Source organism: Pagrus pagrus (genome assembly GCF_965226575.1).
Source record: "Pagrus pagrus genome assembly, chromosome: 6".
In the NCBI taxonomy this organism is placed as follows: Eukaryota; Metazoa; Chordata; class Actinopteri; order Spariformes; family Sparidae; genus Pagrus; species Pagrus pagrus.
In genome coordinates this window covers 26,032,867-26,049,870 of record NC_140190.1, presented here as the reverse complement: position 1 = coordinate 26,049,870, position 17,004 = coordinate 26,032,867, and the positions used below count along the sequence as shown (strand labels likewise).

Sequence of the window (17,004 nt, the reverse complement as noted above, 5' to 3'; positions counted from 1 at the left end):
ATCACATCATGATTATACTTCACTGAAGTGTCCGACTTGAAGATTCCTTACAGAGAAATCATTGGTGGTTATCATGGCGCCACCTCAAAGCAGATTGTGGGAGTAAAAAAAAAGACCTACTGCAGATGATGAAGGCTGTGTTTAAAGATGCATGAAGGCTTGTTGGGGTTTAGTGGTAGTTTTTTTTCTATGACTGTCCTAAAGTGACAGCAGCTCACTGTGGCTGAGTCATGGTGAAAGTAGCTGTTACTCAGTGTCTCCTGGAGCTCGCTGTGGGGCCTTACAGTACTCTCAGACCCGCTTGTGTAAACTCTGTTGAGGAAATGCCTTGTCAAAATGTTTGCATGGCAAACCACAGGTCAATCCCCATATTCACTGCTTTAACCTTGCTCCCAGTCTGTAATGCAAACTGTAGCAATATTCTCAGATCTGCTTAAATGCCTCTGCAATTCACACGACCACACACACACAGACTGTGTACACAATGGCCCCTTCATTCTGATGTCAAATATGTGCAAACTCTCACATACATGGACATAAACTACCTGAAAATGCACTAGCAGAATTAATAAAATCCAGCTGCCCCAGGTAGCTGCTATAGAAGAATCAGCCAGAGGGGGCAGTGTTTAACCACTGTGGTTGCGTACTGCATGAACACAGACGGATTCCTCACATCACAGAGAAAATGAACCATGATTCTGCAGTTGTTATTTGAGTCCCATTCTGCTCACTGTGATGCTGTTCCTTAATGATCTAAAACACATTTTTTTTTAAAGCTCTTAGTGGTGGTATATTCTTATAGAGTACAGGAGTATTGACATTAGCAAACCGGACAAAAAGAGTACATAATGTATGCATTATTTCAGCTGTTTAACACTGGTTTTCTCACACTTTCAGGGGCCTCAAGGACCAGAGGGAAGTCCCGGACCCAGAGTAAGGGTTAACCTCACTGTCACATTTCAGCTTTATATAACACATCCTGTACTTTATAGACGTCACAACCAGGTTATGTGATAAGATAAGCTTGCTTTAATCAGTCCAGGCAGACTTTTTAATTGTATAAAAACTCTGGACACAGAACACAACAATCGAGGATTGTTGTGTTATGGCCATATCTCAGGTTTCAAATGATTTTTTTTTTTTTCAACATTATTTTAAATAAAGACTGAAAGACTACTCCATATTTATTTGGTTGGTCCAGGCTTGGCTGTTCTCTAGTGTCCCACCCAGACGTCTCATTATGATCTATTGCCGGAGCTCACCAACACAGACATGGTTTACCAGACGTGAACTGACTGCAACCACAACAGGATCATTTTTCACTGTGTCACTCATTTTGTCTTCCTCTTTCTTCCCACCTCAGGGACCTCCCGGTGCTCCAGGTCCAACAGTAAGTGCATCATATCACTCATGTAGGCAGGAAGACAGGATGAGCTAGAAGACAGGAGTCCTGTTTAGAGTTTGGACCATATAGTTGCAGGGAAAGTTGTCAGACTCTTGAGTAATTGAATTTAAAATCTATATTTCACTTTTGACTTAATCATATATCCTCATTCTGTTGTTTGTCTGAATATCAGTAAGACAAAGGAGAGATCATGTTGCATCTCTCAGCCCCAAACTTTGTGGCCGTCCAAGGTTGAGTAAAGTTTTCAAAGAAATAGAGAAACGTGACAGCAGCCATTTCTCTGGCAGCAGAGCAAAGCCAGGATGTGATAGAGCCAGGAAAACATTTTTGTTTGCTCTTTTGCTACGCTATAGATGAGCCAACAAATCATCATTTCAGTGATAAAAGGTCCAGAAAGAATATTTGTAATTTTGTTCAGTAGCATTGCCAGTGAAGATCAACAATAAGTCTCTCTGGCACTGTGATAAAACCCTCCTCACATCCGTTATCTGCCGTCTCTTCTGGGTAAAGAGCAGCTTTCTGCTGTCTGACTGACCTTTTCCTGTTGGAATAGTTCTCAGAGCTCAGAAAAACAACTATATCAGATGCCTCTGTTTACAGGCATTATGTGATAAGTGTAGTGTTGATGCTGACTAGAACGTGTTTTTCTTCCCCCTACTGAAGTCAGGAATGTGAAGGTTTATTGATGCAAGTCTTATTTTACTGCTTTGCTTTGGTATTAAAGTGTATTTTTATCCTTTTAAAGTTTTCTCTGTAAACTGGAAGAGTATTGAAACTGTTTTCCCTAACCGGCGAACAAACCTACAGATTAAAATCTTTCAGTTAAATAATGAAAAGGACACTGAATCTGTTATTTTTTCATTAACTGAATATGTTGATTTTGAATCCACAGAGGCAGATATATGATGACTCAGCAGTCTACAGTCTATCTGACTCTAACGCTGCCCTCAGGACAGAGGTAAGGCACTAACATACTCAATGGACAGGGTGAATGGGTGGATTGTTGGATGGACTGCAGATTAGTTTAAAATTCTAATGTTCGAAGTTCACAAATTCTGCTCTGCACTCGTAACTGTAATGAAGGCACTGAATATTTAATTATGCAGTTTGACAGTGCTACTTTCCATTCTTAACCAGAGTTTCCAGAACACAGAGATGAGCTTGCTGGACCAGAATACAGAGATTCTTAAGACTCTACATTACTTGAGCAGTGTAATTGAGAGCATCAAAAAGCCTCTGGGCACACGGGAGAACCCAGCTCGTGTCTGCAAGGATCTGCTTGACTGTCGTCACAAGCTCAAAGATGGTGAGTCTCATCTACTGGATACAGGATGTAAGAGAAGGATTTTCAAAATATGAGATTTCCAAGCCGATGTAGAAGTTTGCTTCCAAAGAATACTAGTTGTCTCACTCACTCTCTCTGATCTCTCTTTGCATTATGACTGTCAGGTTGGTTCTGGGTCGATCCAAACTTGGGCTGCACTTCTGATGCCTTCAAGGTCTTCTGCAACTTTACTGCAGGAGGGATGACCTGTTTACATCCAGTGGCCTCCAATAAGGTAACACTGAAGTGGTGATCATAAAAATAAAGGTAGCTGTTATTGTGCCATGTTTTGGATGGTGAGGACAGGTGTGTGCACACTGTCATTCCCTTCTCCATCTATACTGTATCAGTTAATTCTTCAAACTTTTCCACATTTTCTAACACAGATTGTACAGCAATAACGCATTAGTGTAGATTCAGTTAGAACCTTAACTGCAGTTAATTTTAACATAACCACACCTCAAATATTACAAATGAGTTCACTTGTAACTGCAACAATGCTCTATCTTATTATTTGCTTTAAAGCAGGAGACATTGTAGAGGTTGTGTTCGTCACACTCACATTTCTGCTCTTCATTACAGATGTTGTTTGGTGTAGGGAAAGTCCAGATGAAGTTTCTCCATTTACTGAGCACTGAGGCCAGCCACAGCATTACAGTTCACTGCCTGAATGATCCTCCCTACGGCACCGCAGACAGCTTCAGCTCCACCGGATCCACACTGCAAAAGAACACCACGCTTCGGTTTCGTGGCTGGAACAAACAGATGTTTGAGAAAGACACATTACTTGAACCACATGTGCTACAGGACGAGTGCAAGGTGATGACTCACTTGTTATTCAGCAAATAATTTTCTTTCAGGTCTACATGAACCAGGACTAAATAGACTTAAGAACTTATTTGGTTTATTTTTTACATGGTAGGACACACATCTGAGGGATTCTGTAGTACAAACAAATGCATGAAATAGTGTAAAAATGGTGCTTTAATTGATCTGTCCCATGCATCTATTACAAGACAAGTCAAGCACTGAAATTATTACTTAAGTCAATTACTTACTTCAAGTAAAAAGTATTAGCATCAAAACATACTGTTAAGTACCAAAGGTAAAAGTACCCATTATTAAGATTAAGATTTATCCCACAACGGAGAAATTCACATTACAACAGCTCGAGGTGCAACAGTACAAGTAGAATCAGAAAAATATGCATAGAAATATTAAATAGAAAATAAATAGAAAAACACAAGATATTTATAAAAAAAACAATATTATTTAAGAAGATATTTACAAAAGTAAACAAGTAGGTGGAAAGTGACTCTTCATGTAGTGCTTGATCTGCAGTAGCGCTGCAGTAGTAGTGGGTCTAAGAGTCTGCTGCTGAAAAAGCTGCTCGAGGCTTCCACAGTCCGGTGCAGGGGGTGAGAGGTGTTGTCCATGATTGACGTCAGCTTGGCTAACATCCTCCTCTCACCCACCACCTCTATGGAGTCCAGTGGACAGTCCAGGACAGACCTGACCAGTTTGTTCAGTCTCTTTCTGTCCCTGTCCGTGCTGCTACCTCCCCAGCAGACCACTGCATAAAGGAGCGCTGATGCCACCACAGTGTCATAAAATGTTCGTAGTAATGTCCTCTGCACTCCAAAGGAACTCAGTCTCCTCAGCAGATGGAGGCGACTTTGGCCCTTCTTGTACAGGGCATCAACAGGGCATGATTCAGAAAAATGTATACTGTATCATTGGATTATTATTGTTGATGCATTAATTTGTTCACTAACATACTCAACAAACAACATCACTTTAATGTTGAAGCTGGTACATATGGTTTAAATACTTTATTATCTGCTGAGTAGTTTATGAATCTCCCCTCTAGGATCAATAAAGTTGTATGTTAATATAAAATAGTACATCATGATTTATTTTTTATCATATTTTGTACTATTAAACAAAATCTGCTGTAAAGTAATACGTAACTACAGTTGTCAAATACATGTAGTGCAGTAAAGTACAAATATGTGTATAATTGTAGTGGAATAGAAGTATAAAGAAGCAGAAAATGGATATACAAAGTACATATACCTTAAAATTGTTCTTAGGTACAGTATATATGCCCCATATATACAATGTACTTAGTTACTTTCCACCACTGTATGTGAGACTTAGATTTCAGTAAAAAAATTGAAATTTATTTCCAAACACATTTTGTAATATTTATGACTGTGACTGGAATATGAATCACTTGAATGATGTTTTCTATCTTTCTTGTTTTTTTCTTCTCCACTCATCCTCTTTCAGATCCAAGATGGCAGCTGGCACCAGTCACAATTCTTCTTCCACACTCAGGATAGTCGTCAGCTACCTATAGTAGACATACAGGAATCTCCCACATCACAACCCAATAGTCAGCGGCATATAGAAATCGGTCCAGTCTGCTTCCTCTGACACCAACATCACCTTCATGTAGCCTACTTACATGAGCTACTAGAATATAAGGCTTTTACACAAAATGGCTGCCTACCAAAGAGCGAGTGTCCATCAGACTTTGTCATGGAAACCGTTAATGAGACCTGTCAGAACAACAAAGGTTCAACCGAAGGCAGATCAAGATGGAAGATCTCTCTGTGGAACATCCAGGCTACGGAGCCCAAAGGAGAACAGTGTATACCAATATTTATCGATATTTGTGTAAAGTATGTTTTGTCAATAATTGTTAGTCAAACGGTGCTTAGGTTGGCTGTATATGGACCGATGTTACTTCCTGATAAGAGGGCGGGGCCTCACTAAGCAGCAGCCGATCCAAAACTCACACCTCCTTCTCACCCCCAAACACGCCGAGACCATCCTAAGCAGAGGCCTAACCCGAAGGAGCGTGACAGGCCTCTTTGTAGGAGCACTGTCTAACTAACGGTTTTTATGAGTGCAATAGCATGTGGATAATGTGTGACTGCTTTAAATATTTCATTTTCCGATCAAAGGCTTTATTTTACATTGTTTTCATGATGTTTTTGTCTCCGGTCCTGCCCAGTTGGACCTGTACATCTTGACGGATGGTGCTCTACCTCTACCTGCTCATTCGCTTCCTAGAATAGTTGCTAATGTCAAGTTAGTTCTTTTTTTTTTTTTTTTGCCTCTGTGTTGTATGTACCGGTTACATAAAGATTTGTTATGTTGTTTAAGTACTTATGTTGATTTGGTCATTTCTAATTTATGAACCATTTTTTGATACACTACATATTTTTTTTGTAGCTTTTTCTTTTATTTGGTAGGTTGTTCAGGGGAAACCTATCATTGGTGCTGCAACAGAATGAGTCATCAGTGAGTTTTTACATTTCCTGTGTATATATTGACAGCATACTGTATGTTTATTTATATCCTTTTTGGTTTTTTTTGTTCACATTACTGTACCGCAGTAAGTTATACTCTCAGAGAACTATTTGGTCAACCACAGCTCAGTCTAAAGAAGTATTTATGTTTAAAAGGTGTGTTTGTGTGTTCACACCTGTGACTGTACGTGTATCATACTGTTATTTCAGCTCATTCAGTGGTGGTTTGGTGGACTGGCAGCTACAATAAGCCAGAGTCAGAATACACAGAAAACACAGTCATCATATTCTTAACTTATATTACCTTGAACAAAGTGTAATTATATAAAGTTTGTGGAGGATAAGGTTGGATGCAAATGTGTAAATAATAAAAAAGTTGTCAAATAAATGGAACATTTTATCCACAAATGGTTCTGCACTTTTTTTTAAAAGCTTATACGGAATGTTTGGATCAGACTACTCTTAAGGTAACACACCACAGGGAACTAGGGTAGAAATATATGGATGTTACCATGAAACTTCCTTAGTTGAATAAGACTTAGACTTAGACAATTGTCTACCTGTATGAGCAGTTTTCCTAAATGTTATGTTTAACTATGAAAATGAGACATTATCTAATTAAATATGGCTAATTTAACTAAATGAACTATGAAATAAACTAAATAAGAAACACCCACATGTGTGTTGACATGTTGGGAAGTAAAATAGCCAGAATCTAATGAGATTGGTGGTGGCCTAGAGGTTAAAGAGGCAGTTTGATACCTGGACCCCTGAGAACATGAACAATATGCAAAGAATTCGGGTTAAAACAATGGGCAGCACTTGCAGCTCAAATGTAAGCAAAGCAAATGTGTATAAGGAACATAAAGTACAGATATTAAAAATAAAACAAGAAAGAAAGAAAGAAAATTTAGTCCTAGAAGAAAAGATGAAACCTAAGATGGAACTTCAGCAAAGTATAATACATTTTGCATCATAGTAACAAACAATATATTTAAGGTTAGAAGATTAACTTGGAAGCCCATTTCCGCCAGTTAGAGAAAAAAAATGATGAAACGTTGCTTTGATACAAATAATTTATATATTCCCATGGTGAGTTGTGGTCATGTAATAAAAAAAACGAAATTATGAGGGGAAAAAAGTAATAATTATGAGATTTTAAAAAGTCAAAATTATAAGATAAAAAGTCATAATTGTGGGATAGAAAGTCAAAATTATGAGATAAATGTTGACTTTTTATCTCATAATCGACTTTCTAATGTCATAATTTCGATTTTTTTTCATAATTTTGACTTTTTGATCCAACTTTATTGACATAATAAAATAATGGGCATAAATGGGCTTCCAAAGTGAACAGAGTTAGCAGCCTAAAAAAAATGAGACTTTAGGTCTCTTCAGTCTTCTTTGAGACATTTCACAGTCAAAAAAAAGATGAGAGACTGTTTCTGTGCTATGTTTAAAAAGGAAAGACGCATCAACATCTGTAAACAGAGCAATAAGTGACAGTTCAGTGCTGACAGCATCTTTACTATACCGCTGGAGGACGTTGCAGTTCCCTCCTCTGACACCAGGGGGCGCCAACGAGCAGGATTCAAACCGGAACTCACCTCCACGTGCTGCCTGTGTCCACCGGCGGAAGAGGGTTTGTTTTGGTGCCGCTGCTGGTGTCCAACGTGTGCCTTCACTTCTCCTGTAATGAACTCTCTAATTTTACCAACAACAGGCATAATGTCAACTGTAGAGAGCCACGTAGAAGAAGACGGCCCGGAGGAAGAGCTGAGAGCGAGCAAAAGAAAGATTTCTCTCTCCAGGTACGTTTTTAACTGAGCAGCGAACTGCTAACTGAACTTAGCTAACAGGTTCGTGTTTGCTAACACGTTCCCGGTTGTGACAGTTGTAGTTGTTGTATATCTTGAAGATATTAAGAGTTGTAGATGTCACAAATACTAAATGAAAACCGCAAGGTTGTGTCATGTGCTAACGATAGCTGCGAAGTTACCCTCAAGGTACAGAGAGTACATTTTACAGCAGCTGAATGTCTCAAATGTGTGTAGAAGTTGTAATGTTTTTCTCTTATGTTGTATTTCAGCATGTGGGTTGTTTAAAGCACCTTTCTGTCCATGTTGTTGATCCTGTCTCGGTTGGTTTCAGTCTGACTCTGAACAGTTTGTATGCTCCATGCTGACATGTCGTCTGTCCTGCAGTTGTGGTGTTTGTGGATCACAGGAGGCGAAGTACACATGTCCAGCCTGTCAGGCCCACACTTGCAGGTGAGGTTCGCACACTCACAAAACATGGCTCCAGATCCCTGACCCACCCACTTAGACACTATAAAGGACCTCACTCAAAAGGAGTAGGCAGTAGATCAGTTCAAATTAACAAAATAAATGAATATTTATTAATCATATTGAATACAACATAAAAAAAATAAGGAAAGGCAATGTAAACAATCCTAACTTATTCTGACGATTAATTGTGTATCGATTCTGGTTGCTATTTTATATCAAATCTGATATAGGCCTTGACTTGGCGTCCATAAAGATAAGTCTTCAGAAAGGTATAAGAGAATTTGTGATCTTTTCAAGTGTAATTCAGCTATTAATTTCCAAAAAAGTTAGGAATCAGACCTCATGTCACTGCTATGCACAAGGCTATTTCTAAAATCCTCTTTGGAAGTTTCTTAAATGTGCACAAATGGTTGTGAAATTCTCCACTAAGCAACTTTGTGGATCCAACGAGAAGGTAAATCCTATAAGTTTACTCATAAGGTCACTGAAGTTGTGTCAGAATGTATTAAGCTTCGTTCATGACCAGGGGAAGCCTTCCTCTATACCACATCTAAAACATACATTTGATATCTCAGGTTTATATTTATGCAATCTTTGTGGTGTAATAATGAGCCAGTGAAGAAGGTAAATGCTGGAGGCTTTGTCCTGATTCCTACTCATGTTGATACGTAGGCTATAAGTATAACCCATGACATGCCCTCATATTGCAAAACAAAGGATGAGAACTGCTGCATTAATTAATTTACATAATATGTCATGTTACATGACTTTGTCCATAGTCTTTAGTCTTTATTTTTATAAAGTCATGCTTGATTTCCATAAAGTCATATTTTGCTCATATATATAAATACTCCAAAGAAGTTAAGGACAACCAATATCATTTAACATGTGAACTTAGGCTACATGCACCCATAGAGGCACCTATATTCTGTCTGTTATGTGCTTGAAACCCATACTAGGCTCCTGTTTTTCATGGCCCTCTCCTGATTTCCCCCCAGGGTCACAATTTTCCTGTGTTCCTCCTGATTTCTGACAAATTTTCACACTTTTTTTCCAGTTGTAGTGATCACGACATGTTCCTGAGACTGTACAGTGTGTAGTCTGCTTTCCTGTTGCCCCTCGTCCTCCTCACTGAGTAACAGACACACAAAGAAATGGAAAAGAAAAAGAATAAGAATTCTGTTCTTATGGAAAATTTTAGGAAGGAAAGAGGCGTACATTTGGTAAAATCTGTCATGCTGATATTTCTGTCGATCACGAGGGTCGCACTGACATCCATCACCATGTAGAGGCTGACAAACAGGGCAGTGGTGTCACAGGCTGCACAAGTTCACAACAGAGGGGTTAATTATTCTGCATTTTATCTGAGAATTTAAAGTAAGATTTAAATTATTTAACATAATCCTGTCGCTTTTTACTATTTATTTTGTTATTTTCAAGAAAGTTAGTCTCTGTAACTCTAATAGATGCTTCTGGGAGACGCCCTCAGCCCTTCGCTTTGGTTTTTAAAATCCTTGGAATTTTTGATTCCTCAAGGTTGGCAAGCATGCTTGAAACCCCAATATTACATTTTAGCAGTGCCAGCAGTGCCAGGTGTCTCATGAGCCTGTTAGCAAAAAGCGAAAAGAGTACACAAATAAAAGAAACGCCAGGTCGTTATGAAACAAAGAAGAAAGAAAGTAAAACTTTGGCCGGCCCAGCGCTTTGATTAGTTCGAAACCGATGTTCCCCAGGTGCTTACAAACAATCTCTCTGTGAGTCTAAAGTTATGTAACATGTGAGGTAAGATGTGGGAGGAATGGGTACAAAAATAAAAGATGTGGCCTGTGAAGTCCTTAAGAGAATACATTTGTGTGTGTATTGGACTATAGTCAAGAACAAACTCTTGACTTCACTACTGGGTTGGCAGTTTTTATGCTATATTCACATGAAATATTGCACTAGTTCCTTCTGTCCATGGCATTGGATAGTTTTACTAGCTGAGTGCATGATTGTAGACAGGTTTTCCCAGAATGTTCGACCATTCATCAAGTCATCAGGGACAAATACTTGCTTATATTGTTAAAACTGCAGTAAGGTTGCATAAATCACATGAGTTCTGCTGTTTTTTCCCCTTGATGTTCTGCTCTCTCTCTTTGATAAGATTATATTAGTTAATGGGGCATAAAAGCTCAGTTCCATCTGTGTCTGATATCACAAAGAAAAAGTTCAGCATTTTATGATGAGAAAACCAAAAATCCTCCCAAAAAGTACATTAATAAAACCTGTTCTACCTTTGCATGCAGTAACTTAATATTTATGATTGACTCGTTGCCGAGTTTTTGTTTTTACTAACTGAAGTTTACTTTAATTCACGTCCAGCAACAACATGCCCCCGGCAATACTAATGGTCCAAGGCCTGTTTCTCGAATTCTGTGGATGCTGAAGCATTTATGACTTAACCTTCAAGTACTTAATGACATATTGAAGGTCATACCTGAAAATTTCATTAAGATTTATCAAAGGGCACTTGGGGATGTCCTTTCCCTCTCTGTCATGGTTCCCTGTTGTTTTTGGGCATCATTCAGCATTCCTTCTACATACTTTCTTTGTCTGACTCTGGCCAAATACCTGTCTCTCAGCAAGTGCCTGCAAATGGGATTAAAGGTTTTTTTAATGTGTTTTTGTAAGATGTTTCTGAAAGCCAGTACTGGCACTTTTGAATAATCACATAAGCCTCAGAAATGTTTTATTTTAAGATGTTTCAGTCAGAAGTGCAGGTGAGCAGGTGCTGGAAACATTATCCATTTAATAGTCATTTCATAAAAGTAGCTTTATGATGATATGAAAATACTCGGTTACAGGTAGTAAGAGTCTGGTAACAGCTTATTATAAGAATCATTCACAACGTTACATTTATAGTTAGCAAAAAGTCATTTTGTTATTGACTTGTGATTTGTTAATTTAGTTTGTCTTCTATCACTGTACTGCTAACCAGACTAGATGTTAAACTAGCTGTCTCATGCTAATGTGTCGCTAATCCAACATTCTATGCAGGGTTAGGTTAGCTGTTTAATTACTGGCTAGTTTAACTGTTAGCTGTGTTGTATTGTGCTCTTTTACTGTGTTTATAATTGTATTGGACATCCCTGTTTGGTTGTTTTAATTGGTGACACTTTGTTCCTGGCAGAAAGGACAATCTAATTAATTTGACAGCTGTACTGTGGTGAATCCAGTTTTCTTGTTAATATTTGTTTTCACAGTACCTTTGGTCTAACTTTTGTGATGGTGTCGGCATTTGGAAGGACATGGAGCACTGATAGCGTCAGCTTCTTTTGGGGCTGTGTTTATGTTTCGGATAGCAGCTGACGGATTTCGTCCACAAAAATCAGAATCAGGGAAAGCAGCTTGTTTTCTCTGGATCTTTCTCTCAGCTCACAGATATTAAAATCTTTCTGGAATGATGATAACCTCGTTAGATAATGGAGGAAATCCAGCCGTGTTTGTCCACCTGCAGCCGCCGGCTAGTTATTTGTTTCAGTTAGTCTGGGTTCAGTCTGCTATTGTTTCATATTTGTCAGTCTCAATTTAGCAGACCAGTCTGACTGTCTGAACAAGCTGAAATGCTGCCAAACCAAATTCTTTTAAAGAAATAAATGTTACCTAACAAATTCTGTTTGTGTTTATTTTGCAGCTTGCAGTGTGTGAATAAACACAAGGGTGATTCAGGATGCAGTGGAGTTAGAGATAAAACGACCTTTGTGCCCCTTTCACACTTTGATGAAATGGCACTTCTCAGTGGTGAGCATCTTCTTTACGCCTTCCCATTAAGGAGAAACTGAATATGACAAGAATACTGTTTGCAGTATTTAATCTAACACACAGACACTGTGGAATTTTAAGGATATTATTTTTGACATGGTTTGCAGTATATATGTGCGCTAACATCAGGGTGTTTTATTAATGAGTGGTATCACAATGTGTCCTCTATCTGTACTGTAGACTACAGGTTTCTGGAGGATACAGGACGATTTGCTGATGGTGCCAACAGAGACAATCTGATCCGGACTCCTCGTGCCACTTCAAAGGTACTTACATTTACAGATTAAACTATCTTGTGTTCTTAATGTTGGGTAGGCTGCCTTAAAGGTTCCCTGTGAAGTTTTTGACCTCTAGCAGCTCTGTGAATCAGTTTTTTCTTTGTGTTTATCTCATGCACATGCACACACACAACCAAGTGACGTGATAGACGGTCCTACCCATGGTGTCATACTATCCCGATAATCAACAGGTGGTGGTAACATGCTAAGAAAAGTAAAGTAAGAATTTAAAATGTTTAAAAAAGTCTTGGTTCATTACCAAAACTATTGTTTTTCAGCTGGTGAATCATTTTCAAGATTAAGCTAAAAGATTTCAAAGTCTTTCCATCTGAAATAGAAATATGCTGTATGTGTGAACATACCATTCCCACATCATTATGTAAGGTATTCTTCAGAAGTAGTTGTTCCTGAAATTCAGCGTGAACTGTTTAGGTATTTAAGAACCAAAAACAGATGGTTCTCTCTTCATCGTTGTCATTACTGCTCATGTGTTAGCTTTAACAGAAGGCAACAGTTCATAACTGTTCAGCCAAGACTGCTCTCCTGAGTGCTGAGAAATCTATCACAGATAAATTGAAAGTTAATACGGGGAGATTTAAAAGCTCTAACAAACTAAGACACTTTCACCCAAAGTAAGAACACCCTGACCCAACACTGACCACACCACCTGAGACCAGAGCCAGTACTTATCAAACTACTAAGTATGATATAAAGAGCCAATGCAACGACACAAGAGTGAAAAAGGTTTTTGCTGAAAGTGAATTATAGCAACAATAATACCGATACAGAATGCTTAACGTGCTTCACAGAAAGAAAAAAAAACCCAAAACAATTTAAACAACTCAGGAAAAAAAATAGCAAGAGTAGGATATTAAAGTTCAGCAACATATTGAATATTCATAACCAATAATACAGATCAGGCAGAAATTCTGCTGCTGGTGGACGAGGTTCATCGGAGAAACCAAACAAGGAGACTTTAGCACCACATTTATGAGTGCACACAATAAAAAATGATTTAAGACAAAATAAGTTCTGGCTTTGTTTTTGTTTTTTGTAAACCTGAAAAAAGCAAAAACTGGGAACAAGTGGTTCAGAGGGTGTGTGCTGGAGTCATCTAAGACTCACTTATAAGATACTTTTGAAGCTCTCTTACAATGAAGAGCATTTTGAAGTCATAATACATCTGTGATTTGTGTAATAAGTTTGTGAGTAGGTGTAAAGGTGAAGGAGTTTTACTGTTTACGGTTTTCTGCACCTTTCTTAAAGCTCTGTAGATATAAATACTTTCTAAAAATGATTTGTCTACATAAAAATGTTATCAATCTGAACTTTAAGTCCAACATTTCTGTTTAAGTAGTGTGATTAATATCAGCCTTGAATATAAGGCTAACATTTTTTTAGAACCAATCACAATGTTGCATTATATGTGTGTAGAAAACCCCTGTGTCACGTTACTTGCATACAATGAATTTTCTTGTTTTCATGATTTTATTTCTAAGCGTTTACATCTCATCATCTAAAATGCATGTTTGATGCAACAACACTTTCACTAACGTTAGGTTGGAAACCTAATTCGCCTGTTGGACAACAGACTACAGAAAATGACAGCTTGAGTTGAACCAAAACTAGCAGTCACTGGTCAGTGATCCATTTTTATATAGTATAGTGAGATATCTGATAGACATAACTTAAAAATCCCAAGTTGAAAACAATGCTAGTATAAAACTCTAGCTTTACCATAGGAGACTCACCATCATCTAAGTGTTTTTGTAGTTTTATTGCTTCACTCATACAAATTGTGTCTGTAGTTGTGCAATGCTTACTGCTGTTTCTCCAAACCACAGACATTCAATTATGTAAGATTCAGTTTCCTTGCCAGCTTTCACCTTTATTACAACTACAAGACAACACCAGAGATATTTGATAGCTTGGAGTAAAGCATGTTCTTTTATGAGATGTTTACAGGCAGTGACTGCTTCAGAGGTCACAAATCAATCAAAATAATGAGGCTCATTCTCAGCAAGAGATAAAGACTCGGCACATTGTGAGCTGTGGGATTTGTTTCCACCAGAACATTGAAATTGCAGTAATCTGCTATTAGCCTTGTATAGCCTTAACTTTTAATAAATCTCTTTGACTGTCTCTCACTACCTGCGGATCTGAAGTCATGAAGGAGCTACATGAGTGCCAGAATGGAAACGCTTGTCTTTTCTAATTTAGATGAGGCCGGTAAGGAGAAGTTCAGGTCATCTTTGGTTTAATTGTTAATGAAAGTTGCACAGCCGGATTTATTGATGCAGAACAGATGTTTAATATTTAGACCCATTTGTTCTGAGAGAAGATTCCCCCCCCCCCACTGACTTTTCCACTGGATTGAATGCCAGCAAGTCTGTGGTCCCATCAAATCTGTTCAGAGCTAAGAATAGAAGCTCTCTGTTACATCCTGTCTCACTAAACCGTTGTTTTGACTGAAGTATGCTGCTGTGAGATCTTTATTAAAGGTCTGATGACTGCTGGGTTGTTCTGCTTGGTGTTATGAATCGAGATCTGCTTTGACCCTGTTAAACCAGACTTAACTGTGTCATAACTGTCAGTATTTTTCTGTAAAACTACTCTTTACAGAGTATACTCTGATAGTGTTGTACATACCATATCTAGCTGTAACTAATGATTCTAGTCAGTATCAGTTAATCTAATTATTATTTGTTTTCGAAGCTATATGGTCAATAAAATGTCAGAAAATAGTAAAAATGCACATTAATCTACAAAGTGAGCATAAATCACATTTTTTTTGTTAGTCCAAACACAAACATTGAATATTCACATTTGATGAGCTGAAACCAGTTTACAAATAAAACTAAACTAATGTGCATGTGCGAAAAAGAAATCCTCAATATTAATGGTGTTAGTGTCTCAGTAGTTTTTTTGGGATTCTGATTATATAAATATAATTTATTTATTTATTATGCTGTGAGATTGCTCTTTGCAGGTGCGTGCCTCCCTTCATGTATTGCAGGTGGGAGGATAAACTGTTTTTTGACCACAGTAAAAATGTGTTTTTTTTAAAGGCCAAATGCCAACAAATACAGGTTGAAGCTGAATCCTTCGTTATATAACAACATGTTGGGAATTTTGGAATTCACAACATGGCTCTGGAATAATTGGAAATGTCTGGATCACGCAAGTCATGCAATCCTACAAAGCCACCACTGCAGTCTAATTCTACAAATAGTACAATAATGATAATATTAGTAGTCAAATTTGTATCTGCAACTCTGCAGTGTAACCAGGTTTAAACAGAATGGATAATCATACTTTTGCTGTTATATTGTGTTGAACCATCTATACTTTTCTGTTTTCCAGGCAAAGAAGCTGGCATCCAATGCCAGAAAGATGAACATCATCTTGAGGTTCCTCCCTGTCACCTTCACAAGGAGCAGAGAAAACTCCACCGTCTTCTTTGGAAAGTAAGAATGAAATAACTCAGATACAGATGATGTATTTTGTACGGAAGCCCTAAAGGGCCATACATTGATACATTTTTTTTCCTCCCGTTTTCCCGTGATAACGAATTAATTTAATTTGTTTTCTCGAGATCTCGAGTTATTATCTCGAAATAACAACTGCTGTTTTCCCGAGATAACGGGATAATTTTCTCGAGATCTCGAGATAACGAAACTTTGTTTTCCCGAGATAACCATATAATTAATTCGAGATCTCAAGATAATGACTGTGATATGATAGGCCTGAGATTATGGAGACGCCCGGGACCTCGTAGCTGGTCAGCTATGTAGTAAACGACGTCATCAGGCTCACTTAGATTGCACCGCCGATATAGCTGAAGCCTTGCTAACCGTCTTTTTAGATTACGCACACTAATGTGTATATTATCTGTAATAGCAAGGCATAATGCTATTTCAGCTTGTGTCAGGCCTTGATTGAAAAGATGTGTGACACGGTGATCGATATGCTCCTGCTCCTCTGACATTGCTACACTGAATGATGTTTCCTGCAATGATGTAATATACTACACTATCGTTTTGTTTTCTCAAGATCTTGCATTAATTATATGGTTATCTCGGGAAAACATAGTTTCGTTATCTCAAGATCTTGAGAAAATTATCCCGTTATCTCGGGAAAACGGCAGTTGTTATTTCGAGATAATAACTCGAGATCTCGAGAAAACGGAGGAAATAAAATGCATGAATGCATGGCCCTTTAGGGCTTCTGTAATTTTGACTTAAAACTGAATATTAGTATTTGTGTTAGCTGCAGTTTGACAAAGCTATTTTTGCAGAGTAGAAGAGCTACAAATTATTTCAGTTTAACAGCAGCTGTAGTTTAATTTAATTCAATTCAACACAAACATACGGTCGTGCAAACACAAGTAATAATAATAATACAACACCAAGTCTGGGTGCTTGGATTCCCGTCAGAGCAGCTCTGATTAAACTGTCACCCAAACAGTTTGAAACTGTTGATACACTCCGTCACAGTCAGTCCTGCTTTAGTCTGGAGCCAAATGAGCTTCTGATTAGTGATGTTTTCCTTTACCACAGGATGGCACTCTTGTTAAGCCCTAACAGCA

The 17,004-nt window shown here is 38.1% G+C and overlaps 2 protein-coding genes across 2 annotated transcripts in view; both read left to right on the top strand.

The window, feature by feature from the left end:
- The window catches only part of col24a1 (collagen type XXIV alpha 1 chain), a 97,192-nt gene extending 90,741 nt beyond the window's left edge, over positions 1-6,451 (top strand). Inside the window, exons 54-60 of the mRNA XM_084354428.1 lie at positions 898-933; positions 1,364-1,390; positions 2,298-2,363; positions 2,543-2,711; positions 2,855-2,964; positions 3,312-3,548; positions 5,022-6,451. Coding sequence (XP_084210554.1) covers positions 898-933; positions 1,364-1,390; positions 2,298-2,363; positions 2,543-2,711; positions 2,855-2,964; positions 3,312-3,548; positions 5,022-5,168 — 792 coding nt within the window. The 3' untranslated portion in view covers positions 5,169-6,451. The remainder of the gene's footprint in view (positions 1-897; positions 934-1,363; positions 1,391-2,297; positions 2,364-2,542; positions 2,712-2,854; positions 2,965-3,311; positions 3,549-5,021) is intronic.
- Positions 6,452-7,668: 1,217 nt separating this feature from the next.
- The window catches only part of znhit6 (zinc finger HIT-type containing 6), a 33,121-nt gene continuing 23,785 nt past the window's right edge, over positions 7,669-17,004 (top strand). The window contains exons 1-5 of the mRNA XM_084354665.1: positions 7,669-7,860; positions 8,254-8,319; positions 12,011-12,117; positions 12,319-12,404; positions 15,780-15,883. Coding sequence (XP_084210791.1) covers positions 7,745-7,860; positions 8,254-8,319; positions 12,011-12,117; positions 12,319-12,404; positions 15,780-15,883 — 479 coding nt within the window. The 5' untranslated portion in view covers positions 7,669-7,744. The remainder of the gene's footprint in view (positions 7,861-8,253; positions 8,320-12,010; positions 12,118-12,318; positions 12,405-15,779; positions 15,884-17,004) is intronic.